Below are 12,046 nucleotides of genomic sequence, written 5' to 3'. Positions count from 1 at the left end.
TGAGATTTGTCTTTTTTTTGTCATTGGTTTGTTGTGCGCTTTCCTCAATATTTTGCATGGCTTGGTATTGGTTTCAAGCTACTGAAGTTTGTTTTTTGCTGTTTCAATTTTTTGCCTTCTTTTTTCCCCTTGCTTTGATGGTGTTAAGCACTATTTAGCCTCTGTACAGCCCAGCGCTTTCCGGCATGGCAAAACAAACTTCACAGTCACCAGACTTCACCTTCCTCTCTCCACCCTTCCTTCCTGCCTCCTCTTCTCCTTCTTTCCCACACTCATCGTCATCGTTTCTGGCTTTTGGTGTCATTTGCACTGTGAATACCATGGGCACGCACAGCACAGCACATTAGTACCGATGCTCGTAATGCTAGAGAGGGCAGAAGCTAGACTACAACGTGTCTCTCCATTGTTATCTGCAGTCAATTCTAAGCCATTGTAGAGGTAAAGCCTTATTGCTTTTTGAACCTACTACAGGTATGATAACAATCAAACCCTTTTCTAAACTTAATTGAGAAACACATGTTTTTTTCTATCAATGTCAATAATGAAATCATTTAAATAGCCACATTCGCCACCCCCCCCCCCCCCCCCCCCCCCCCCCCCCCTCCCCGGCCCCCCCAAGTAATTAGCGAGCTAATCTCTGATTTCAAACGGAAAAGCGCTCTCAAACTTATTTTCCTATGCAGTTGAGGCGTTTTGGGATTGTATCTGCTCATGAATATTACCGTGGTGCCAATATGTATCAGCCCTAGCACCACCAGAGGTAACAGAGAGATGAGCGTTCACACATTGATGAGCACGCTGCAGCCTCTGGCAGCCTTAGCCTGCATGTCGGTGGGGCGACGGCAGAGTCCAGGTGGCGGCATTTTGGGTTTCACGGTACATTTGAGCTGGGTGTTTGCGCCTGTCTGTCATCCACTCTGACTGGCCCCTCATCTATCATCGGTGAGATGTTTGCCACCTCTCACATGACCCTTTCCTCCCGCCCATCTCCTGGACCCCCCCCCCCCCCCGCCTTCTCCCCTCTCTCATCCTCCCCCGCCTCACCCCGCCTCCTCCCGTAACTCTCCCCCATCTGCCGCCATTGTGATCCACTCCCTCCCGCCCTTCACAGGACTTATCAAACTAGGATAGCATGTTCCAAGGCTGTACCTTAGCGAGCGAGTGCTGTTCAGACCCTCCACATGTTTATGGAGATCACAACACCCCTCCGGCCCCCCCCCCCCCCCCCCTCCTCCCTCCCTCTCTCCCACTCCCCCTCCTCCTCTCCCTCCCTGTCTCTTCCCAGACCAGAGTCATTTCTCTTCCTCTGTTGACAGAAATTAATCTCTGCCCTGCCCAGCATGTCTCTCCCTCTCGCTCCCTTTCTCTGGCTTCCCCTGCTCTCTCTCTCTCCCTCTGTCTACCTCACCTTTATATGTCTCCTACCCCCTCTGGCTCCCCTCTCTCTCCTTTTCTCTATCTATCCTCCCTCTCTTTCTATTCCTCTCGGTTCCCTTTATATTCTGCCTATCCCCCTCTCTTATATCTCCCACCCGCTCCCTCTCTGCTTCCCTCTCTCTCTCTCTCTCTCCCTCTCTCTCTCTCCGTCTCTGCCTCACTCCCTTTAACACTCTCTTTCTCTCTATTGCTCTCTCTCTCACCTCTATTTCATCCATCCCACCCCTACCTCAACCTGTAGCCAGTACTGTGCTGCTCCAATTTATGGGGTTCATTACAAGAGCTATCATGGGGGATGGAGAAAAGAAAGGAGAGAGGGAGAGAAGGGAATAAGCAAGCTCAGAGAGAGAGAGAGAGAGAGAGAGAGAGAGAGAGAGAGAGAGAGAGAGATAAAGGGAGAAGAAAAGATGGGGGAGGGGAGTTAGAGTGTGAACGAGAGAGCGATAGACAGAGAGGCTGGATAATATTGTTTAGTTACGGGGGTGGACTGAAACGTTGTATATCGAAGACTAGAAAGGCAAGACAAGAAACGAAGAGAAAAAAAATCCAGCCATGTGAACAGCGAAGAGAGAGACATTAACACCAGGGAGAGAATAGGATCAAGTGAGATGGAGTGAGATTGATAAATGCGATGGGAGTAATGGAAGGGTGTACTCTTCCATCTCTCCTCACAGTCGTGGTCCTCGGGTAGGTCCGCGCTGCTCACCAACCCTGTCCAGGACCAGAGAGAGTTGATACAAATTGAGGAGTAGACGAGCATTCTGGTTTCATTGTGCCGTTTCCTCAGGTACGATGGGGAAGCACATTCCCATCGTTGTGAACAATAACAATAACGTAAAGAAGAAAAGGAGAAGACTTCGGAGAGGACTGAGCATCACGTGAAACCAAACAACTCAACGGGAATAATAAAAAAAAACAATAACTCGCGTCCCTCGTGCCAACCAGCTCCCATTATTATTCAAAGATAGATATTTCTCAGTTAAAGATTTGAAAGTGGGAAGACTGTGAAGTAGAAGTTTCTTCTCCGCTCCGCTCCTTGTCAGTATATCTGATCCAGACGTAGACACTGTGACAGCTGTGTTGGCAGCACTTTTCCCTGCTGTAGGCGGCTTTGTGACACCTGTGAGCCAGGGTGAGACTGGCATGACTGAGGCTCGGAATGACCTATCTCACACGGGACGCCAATTACCAGTCCCATGCCAAACATGTTCCCGGTCCCGACATTTGAGGAGGAACTTCGGCATGTTGTGAGTGGAGAGATGCAGCCCAAAGTAAGGAATAGTAAAACAAACATCTCGGGATTGGGATGTCTCAGACGGCTATTCAGAGCTTTGACTTCATGGGAAATATTTCCCCAAAAATGTATTTCTACAATTTGAATGTTTGCTTTTTTTTCTTTGGCAGCCTGGCTTTTAATATCGTTTGTGATGATTATGTTTGGATTGACTTTTGTACAGATAAGAAAAACAGGGGTGGGGGTGCTTCCTGTGTTACGCACATCCCCCCTGTGACGTGAAGTCATAAGCCGTTATTTCCTTCCATGGTAATTATGTTGTCTACTTGGCCTGACTACGCTTAGCATAACATATGCTCTTTTAGTTAACACTTATTTCCTCTCGCCGGCCATTGTTAGCGTTGTCTGAATCAATCAGGCAGGCTTTGTATTTCAGCCACTCAACGGTGTGCCCAGACTCCTGTTTCCCATTCATGTGTTTCAAAAGACCAAACCCAATGGCTCAAAATGGTCACCCATGCTTCTATGCTGGCTTTTCAGGCTGTATGTGAAACATTAGCCGTGCCACTGTGTCAGCGCAGAGTCTGCCACTTAGACCAAACTTGAGCTTTTTTTTCGCCTCCCTCCACCAATTACAAATGATTGTGACTTGCTGCGGCATACACAGAACACTTACCTGTAAATGAGCAGCCCTGCAGAGCGCACTTCAGGACAATCTACCGGAGACGTCCAGGAAAAAAACATGAACAAGAACAACCCGACACCTGTAGGTCAAAGGTCGATAAAATGCCTGCCACTTAGTTGCCGTGTGTTTAATGGTGAGTCGTCGCAGACTAATTGTCGTGAACCATAATCTGCCGTTATCCAGAGATAATCCAGACAGCGGAAGGCTGTCTTGTCTTTTCTGACAGGATCTGAAAAAACAACAACTTGGACTTTTCACACGATTTTGAAATACTCGCTGTACTCAAAATGTTGACGCATGGCCATCGGCAGTAAGCAGATTCAGCAATCAGAGGAGTAATTGTTGGATCTGTGTTATAAATGCAGAACAGTGCTTTATCTCTCTAATGTGTGTATTACCCATGAATACATATTGGAATTTAGTTTATCGAATCATGCATGAGATGGAAATTCGTCTCAGGACAATTGGATGTGAGCCGATTAGCGATGTGCAGCTTAATGAGTGTATTCACCGGAGGTGGAGAGGTTAGCGCACAGAGCTAATACATCCATCGCCTGATAATGGAAGTGGAAATTTAATTGTCGGGGCGCAATATATGACACCCTCACTTGTGCTCGTTTTAATTTCAAATTAAAACTCCAACGTTGCTTAAGATAAGTGGCAACTCGCACACAAACACACACTCAAAAACACACACACACACACACACACACACACACACACAAACACACAAACACACAAACAGGCACTCCTCCACGTAATGATATCAGAACCAATGAGTTAATAGAACATAATGAATTGCTGTGATCATGTAAATGACTGCCTCGGTATTTACTACCCTTATATTTAGTTGACAGCCGCCAGCCGCTTTAAAGCAGAGCTAAATCATCACAGTCAGGGCTACATGTGTTCATCTCCCCCATCATCTTTGACATCACTCAAGTGGTGTTGGTATCTCTTTGTGTCATAGTTGCCACAGACCTCTGCTTCATCGTTCCACAAAGGCCGGTGGAAGATAAAAGTCTCCCAGCCTGATTGTGATCTATATCATTTCCAGGCAAATGTCTTTGAATGGTGAGGACCCGAAGTCAAGAGGGTTACGCCATCGTCCATAGCCTCCCTGTGATGTTAAACTGCCTTTGAAGTTTTGCAACACCATACAAAGGGAAACTCTGTAGGCTTAAGTCAGCTGGCTCTCCTCCGAAGAGATTAAAAGAGAGACGTTTTTGCGCTGGGAAGATCCAGAGACAAATCTTTAAAATCTCGGCGGATAATTATGTTTCTCTTTTATGGAGTAGCATGTGTGGACTGATGTCTGTACCATAATGCATGAAGATGCAGGGCTGTATCATTCGCCTTTGTCCGTATCTGAATGAAATCTAAATCGATTGGATCTGCGGGTGTTGTGGTGAGGCTGCGAGACTAACACCAGATGATTATACGTCTAAAGTGTGTCGTCAGAAGAACCCCCCGTCGGGAATTCCAACGAAGAAGAGAAAATATCTGATGTAAACACCACATTCAATACATTTCAAGGTCGACTTTTGCAACTTTTTGAAAGATGTGCCAAAGTCTGAATACGGCTAGGAATGGGGCCCGTTGGCCAGAATGTGCTAACTGGATTCAGCAGCTTGAGGTCCCTACTACTAGACTGAAACGGGTCCAGTGTCCTTCTCGGAGCCTGTCGGCGCCTTTGAACAGCAACAAAGTCAAGATCACAGATGAAAGATGAAAACCATCAAAGCGTTTGGAGTTGTATGTTTCTGAAGCCTTAGATTTGTTTGCGTTGTCACACTCCCAAGAAAAACCCTGGAAACTATAATTGAAACTCTGTGGTTGTGTATGTGTGTGGGCGTGGGTTTGTGTGTATTTTTGCACGTGAAGGTGTGTGTGTGTGTGTCTCCGTCTTTCAGTGTGCCTCTTTGAGTGTGTGTGTGTGTGTGTGAGAGTCTCTGTGTTTGTTCTGTGTTTGATATAAAGTAAAAGTTTAAAGTCTGAAAATAGACGGGAGCCAGGGTGAGAGCCCCTTCCGGGGCAGGTTAAATGGGGGCCGAGACCTCCCTCCCACGCCTGGATCTGAGGAACCCAGAGCAGGCTCCGCGGCTCCCATTTCACCCTCCGCCAGTATGGACAATCCGTTTGCCTCTGCTACCCCCTCGGCTGTTATTTCATGTGCAGACCGAGTGTTTGACCAGAAAGAAAGTTTGAGCAGCACGCTCTTTGTTGAAGACGGACAGACTGTGGAAAAAGTTGGAGGATGCGTTAACGTCTCTAAGGGGGGAGGGGGGAAGGCTTCACTTGAATCGTTGTTAATGCTGACACTTTCTCTTGGCTCAATGGCAGGGGCGTTTTCCGAGGCATGGCAGTCGTAAGCGCAGGTTCAATTCCGTCCCCAGTTCTTCCAGTCTCCCCCTTGCTGAAAGGCAAGGCGTTTGTGGGTAGCGGCGGCCGCGGCGTCCGCGGCTACTTTGCCGCTCGTGTCGAGCGACGGATCGCTCACAAAGACCGCAACGTTAAAATGACAGCTCTTTGCGTGTTTCCACTGGAAGGAATGTTTAGCATATGGGAGCAGATCGACGGGGAGGAAAACACCCTTGAAGGCAAGGGAAAGTCAGAGGGATAATTCACTGTGTCATGAAGGCCACAGCCAACGGAGAGAGAGAATAGGAGAAGACCGACACAAGGGCAAGATTAAGGATGCTCCAATGAAAGATGGCACTCAGGGAGAAGTGTCTTTTATCGCAGGAGTTAGCGGTTGTTCGATGGGAAGCAGATGGTGTTTCAAACCGCTGCCCGTCTTGTAACCTATGGCAACAGTGCAGCGCATGTCAATCTTTAAACACTACAGTTAACACCCATCAATTTTCTCCCGCCATCTCTAAGATCCAGCAGCTATTTGCCATTTGCTTTGGGATTTTATACAAGACAAAAAACATTATAGATGTGGTGTTTAAGAATGTATGCTGAGCTCTCAGTCCAGGTTGTTACACAGGAGTAACGACCTGTCTGGAGTGTAGCTTAGTGCTGTGTTATGCAAGGAAAATGGCCTGTGAGAAGTGGTTTAGATCTAACGAAGTTTGACTCCGTCGAGTAGGGATTATGGATGTCGGTTAACACTGCAGTCTGGAGTTGGGTTCCAGCGAGGGAGATTACTCTGCTGTCTCGTTGTGTCTGTGTTATGTCTCGCTGAGAAGATACCGCGACGATATATTAGCATCCTCCCTGCGACACAGCCAAGCTAGGAAGATTAACATTCCTCCCCCAGACACCCAAATGAAACATTTAACATTCGATTAATGCTATTAGAAAAGGATTATAGTTATTTAATATTCATGTACCACAGAGAATTGTTCATGAGTTACGAAGTTACGCAGCACAATAGCAATAACCTGCCTTTTTTATGGTCTTTGGTAGGAGAGTGGTCATGTATCATTGCTGGGTTTTTAACATGACAGAGCCCACCTGCCTAATCCCCTGTCTGTGTTAACTGATCTCTCCCGGCCGAGGGTCATGTGTGAACACATTGTAAATCTGCTCGCTCGCGTGGACCGGTATGTGAAACCCGGTGAACAGGTCGTGGTGTTGGATATCCACATTCATCACCCGCCGGGAGTTTATGCTATTTGGGACATGAGCAAATGTATGAGCATGTATATAATGTATATGTTATCTATATGTGATGTAATGTATGTATGTGTGTGTGTACTGTACATGCATGCGTTCCTTTCTCTCTCTCATATATATATATATATATATAAATATATATATCTTCCTCCTCTTTCTCTCATGATTGCCATATACTTTCACATAAACAGCCGAAACCCTCAGACTGTGTGGAGGGTGAAATAACCGTACCTGGAGTGTGACTTTTGTCTCATTGAATTGTCCTTTATTAAACTGTATCACAGGGAGTGTGTGGCGGCCTGGGAAGATTGTTCTACGATAAGGCGCCGTTGACTGAGCCCATTGGATTTAGTACCCAATCAGAGGCCATTTAATGTATTTTCTCTGATTCATGCGATTGGAGCCCGGCTTTATGAAAAGTCTCCTTTTTTCATAAGTGTGGGGTGAAAGACGCCCGGTATTTCAGGCTCCTTTATCCACGCTTATTCTTATTTTTTTCATTTCAACGGAAGGCTTTATCGTAGATTTAAAATGTGGAGCATAAATACCCCACCCAAACACATTGGGAGTTTGGGTACTTTGGAGAGCTACTTCAAGCCTCCCTTAATGTGTTCCACTCTCAAAAGGTGTTTTTGACAGAACATATTGGATAATATTTGCATATCCCCCATCCAACATTTAAGACCCCTAGCCCTTTCTCATCTAGGAATACATCCAGTCCTGTCCTTTTTGTTTATAGTTGTCTGTTGTCAGTCCCCAAGACAAACCTTCCACCTAATGGTCTCCTGCAGTGTGCGAATCGGGGTTATTAAATAGCTTTTTTTTTAGAGGTTAATCGAAAATGATCTAATAATCTCGCATAATGTTGTTTGCAAAGAATGTCCAAAATTGAAAAGCTCCACAGCCACGGTCCAGGGTGTTCTGTGTGATCGGCTTGATTTGGGATAACACTAGGAGGCAATGCAGACTGTATTGAAGAGAGAGATCTGCGTTAAGACGGGCAGAAGAAGAATGTACGGGGTATGCTGATGCTTATCGTCCACAGTAAACATCCTTTTCTTAACTCTTCTTGCTGCCATTATTTGAAGATACTACGACTCCACCAATTTATGACATTCTGCTTCTGGCCGTTTTTCCAGACCCCCCCCCCCCCCCTGCAATTTTGCAGTTGAGACTTTCAGGGGGTCCCAAATATCAATCTGCCCCCCTGTATTTCGCACACTGTTCTCCCGCCCACAACCACAGGAGTAATTATCCCAGCATCGGCTTGTCCGCCAACATTCTGAATGTCATCCCTCCGCCTCTCTCTCCAGGTGTGATCCGCGAGAGCTACCAGAAGGGGCGTAACCAGCTGGTACCTGTCACCCTCCTCGCAATCGCCGTCATCCTGGCCTTCGCCATGGGCGCCATTTTCTCCGGCATCATCGTGTACTGCGTGTGCGACCACCGCCGGCGCGACGTTGACCTGCCCGGCCGTAAAGAGAAGGACGGCCATCACCTCCACTCCCGCCGCGGCTCCATGAACAGCGTGACCAAGCTGACGGGCCTGTTCGAGACGCAGGCCAAAGACGGGCGTCCCGAGGCCATCATGACCCCGCTGATGCACAACGGCAGGATGGCGGCCAACGGGAAGATGCTGATCAAGGCGGACCAGCACCACCTGGACCTCTCGGCCCTGCCCACGCCCGAGTCCACCCCCATGCAGCCCCGCCGCAAGCCCAGCCGGGGCAGCCGCGAGTGGGAGAGGAACCAGAACCTGATCAACGCCTGCACCAAGGACATGGCCCCCATCGGCTCCCACGTCATCCCCACCGACCTGCCGCTCAGGGCCTCCCCGGGCCACATCTCCAGCGTGGTGGTGCTGCCCCTGCGGGAGCACCAGCTGCAGCTCCAGTCCCACCTGCAGCAGCACCAGCAGGCCTACCAGCACGAGTACGTGGAGCAGCCCCACCGCGGCGGCGGCGGCGGCGACATGGGCCTGGGCCACCACAACGCCACGGACGACCAGGGCGCCACCCTGGAGTACAACAAGAGCCCCCTGCACAACCTCAGCATGGTGGACCCGGACGGGCTGCTGCCGCCCCGCGTGCCCCAGCGGGAGGCCTCGCTCACCGTGCCGCCGGCCGTGCCCCAGATGGGCAAGCGTCTGGAGGTGCACTCCTCGGTGTACGGGCTGCGGAAGGGCTCGGGGTCCTCGGCGGCGTCCGCGGGGTCCTCCGGCCTCAAGAAGCACAACACCAACTCCTCCAACTCCTCCCACCTGTCGAGACACCACAGCTTCAACCGCGTGGAGACCCCGCCCCCGGCGCCGCAGAGGGTCGACTCCATACACATGACCGCGCAGGGCGTGTCCCTGTCGCGGCAGGCCGGCATGAGCTCCTACGGTTCGCTGCCGAGGGCCGCCTTCAAGTATCTGAAGCCCGACGTCCCTCCAAAGCCCTCCGTGGTGTCGCTGTCGACGAAGGGTAAGCCCAGTGACTCCTGTACATAGTGGGTCAGACCGGCCGGTCCACGGCGGACGGATGGAAGTGTCGGGGGAGGGGGAAAGGTTGGAGAGAAAGGAAAAAACACAACATGCATCTCCTTCTAGTCCTTTGTTTTGTTGATGTTCAGTCCAGTGGAAAATGCAACACACTTTCTAAAGAAGACATTTTTCCTTTTTTTTTATAAATATGTAAATATTAATATAAATGGTTGTGTCGTCGTGGGTTGCTGTCATCGAGTTCAGGCTCTGGCTGGCTCCCCCGGTCTCTCTGGAAACATACACGGTAACTTTTGACTCCTCCCCCTCCCCTCCAAACATCAGAAGATGAGGCCCCGCCCCTACACTGTATCTCATCCAACACCGGTCCCCTTGTAGCATCCGAGGCCATGTTTCTGTGGACTCTGCTCTCCGTTCTTTGGGACTCGACAGATGTATTTCTGTTTTCCGTCCACCCGACGAGAGCACACAGAAAGACAATGCCGAGACACGGACAGTCGTTGTTGTACAGTACCTCAAGAACTTGGAGGGGAGGGGGATGGGGTTGATGGCTGTTGGGAGAGAAAGGGGGAGGGTCGTAAGGAGGCCACTGGGAGACTGAATCCAGACACTTGTGCTTGGGACTGGAGGGTTGACAGAAGGCCAGGAGTTTACGTAGGAAACTGTGAAAAGCCTCTCAGTGTTACAGCTCCACCGGAGGTCAGAGGCCTGACTCTGTGTGATTGGACGCCCCGGATGCCAGGAGAATCCTCTACCAAACTGTTTTCTGAATAACACATGACTGTTAATACTAATAGCTTGTTGTATTTATTTTTTATTAAGTGCTTTTGAAGAAAACAAAACGAAAAAAAGGACTGACTTTTTAGGCTCAGAGAAATCGAAGATAAGGACAAAGGGAGGAATTCTTTTTAATATTGATTAATCAAGTGTGAAAAAAAACAACAAATATTTAAAGTCATTAAACTGGAGTCAGGAGATCTTTGTTGATGTCTTCAGGTCCATGAGTTCTTACTGTGGGCTCTGTGGAGGCGGGCTCAGCAGATTAAGACATATGTTACCTCTGTACAGAGGAGATATTTATTTCAACTGTGCCAGACAGGGACTTGTACCTTTGCGGACCAGAATCTTGATGTTGATCTAGATCAATCATACAAAAGAAGAAACTTCCTAAAAAATCAAACAAAGTCAAACAACACAAATACACACACACACACCCACACACACACACCCACACACACACACACACACACACACACACACACACACACACACACACACACACACACACACACCACACACACACACACACACACACACACAAACACACACACAAAGCCCTTTCACTCATCCAATGAGCATCCCCCAATCAGCACTGTGGTTTTTCGCGCGGTTCGGTAACTGTCCTGATTGGTTGCCAGCTCACTGAATCAAATCCTACTGTTGCATGTTGCGATGGAAATGAAAAGCCAGCAGCAGCAGCAGTCAGGACAGTATGGGCTACTGTGTCCACACACAAGGTAGAGAAGAAGATGGCTCCTTCTTGAACCCAATCTTCATCTCAAGCAGCGACACAAAGACAAACAGGCAGCAACAAAAACAATAACTGAAAAAAGGTTAATTTTGAATGCCTGTTTCTCTTCCACTTGTAAATTTGTGCCTTACACCCTAAAGTAGTAAAGCTGTTTTACTTTTATAGCTGTTTAATCTGTCTCCTTGTAGTATTTTTATTTCTTTCTTACGTCATAATATTTCCCTGGTTTGATAAAAAAAGGCAATTGAAGAATGTAGGTGTTCTTGTTGTGATTCTGGATCTTAGACAGCACACACTCACTGTACTGAGGAGAAGGAAGAGGGGCAGTGAAGGAGGGACCCCTTTACACACACATACACGCACACATACACACACACCAGACACACACAGACACACACACACTCACACACACACATGTTGTGGTTCATTTTGGATTGTGCCATCAATACGCTTAAAGCAACCCTTTATGTTGTGCTGACTGTCTATGATGATGTAGTGAGTGTTTTCTATTTTACAATTTTAAAAGTCCTGGTATTGTTTGTTTTTTTCATTTCTGTTTTTTTTAATCTTTTGATATTTGTTTAATTGGAGTGATGGTTAACTGAATAAATGAAACAATGATGGTTTTTAACAGAGACGGCCCCAATCCTGAAACAGGCCCTACTGGTGCTGAATGCAATAAAACAACATCAACATGAACAAATAGAGGCCAATTGCATCCATTATAAAACCTAGACGGTTCGAGTGTATAGCATACACTGGGCACTCAGACACAGGCTGGCTCCTGTGAGAACGTTTAAAATCCACAAGGGAATGAGCAGGTATACGTCCGCAGAATTTTTGTAGAAGAGTTCAAAAACATTTCAAAGAGATTTTAAAAATTTCGAAATTTCGAAAAACAGAGGTCTTATAAACAGGTGGGAAAGTTTACCAATTACCAATCCAGCCCATTTTTGCCTTTTTTTTTCTTAATGCAATTTTCTATTGTTACTCCCCCCCCCCCCACCTCCCCTTCTACCCCAACCCTCTACTACCACCACCACCCACCCACCC

The 12,046-nt window shown here is 47.9% G+C and overlaps 1 protein-coding gene across 4 annotated transcripts in view; it reads left to right on the top strand.

The window, feature by feature from the left end:
- sema6a (sema domain, transmembrane domain (TM), and cytoplasmic domain, (semaphorin) 6A) overlaps window positions 1-10,747 on the top strand; it is a 113,624-nt gene extending 102,877 nt beyond the window's left edge. For all 4 annotated transcript variants that reach the window (XM_056591550.1, XM_056591549.1, XM_056591552.1 and 1 more), the window contains one exon: window positions 8,294-10,747. In XM_056591550.1, coding sequence (XP_056447525.1) covers window positions 8,294-9,471 — 1,178 coding nt within the window. In that variant the 3' untranslated portion in view covers window positions 9,472-10,747. The remainder of the gene's footprint in view (window positions 1-8,293) is intronic.
- Window positions 10,748-12,046: the final 1,299 nt, after the last annotated feature.

The sequence above is a fragment of the Gadus chalcogrammus genome, chromosome 6 (genome assembly GCF_026213295.1).
Source record: "Gadus chalcogrammus isolate NIFS_2021 chromosome 6, NIFS_Gcha_1.0, whole genome shotgun sequence".
Classification (NCBI taxonomy): Eukaryota; Metazoa; Chordata; class Actinopteri; order Gadiformes; family Gadidae; genus Gadus; species Gadus chalcogrammus.
Note: the sequence above shows the minus strand (reverse complement) of the source record. Positions and strands in the feature narration are given on the sequence as shown.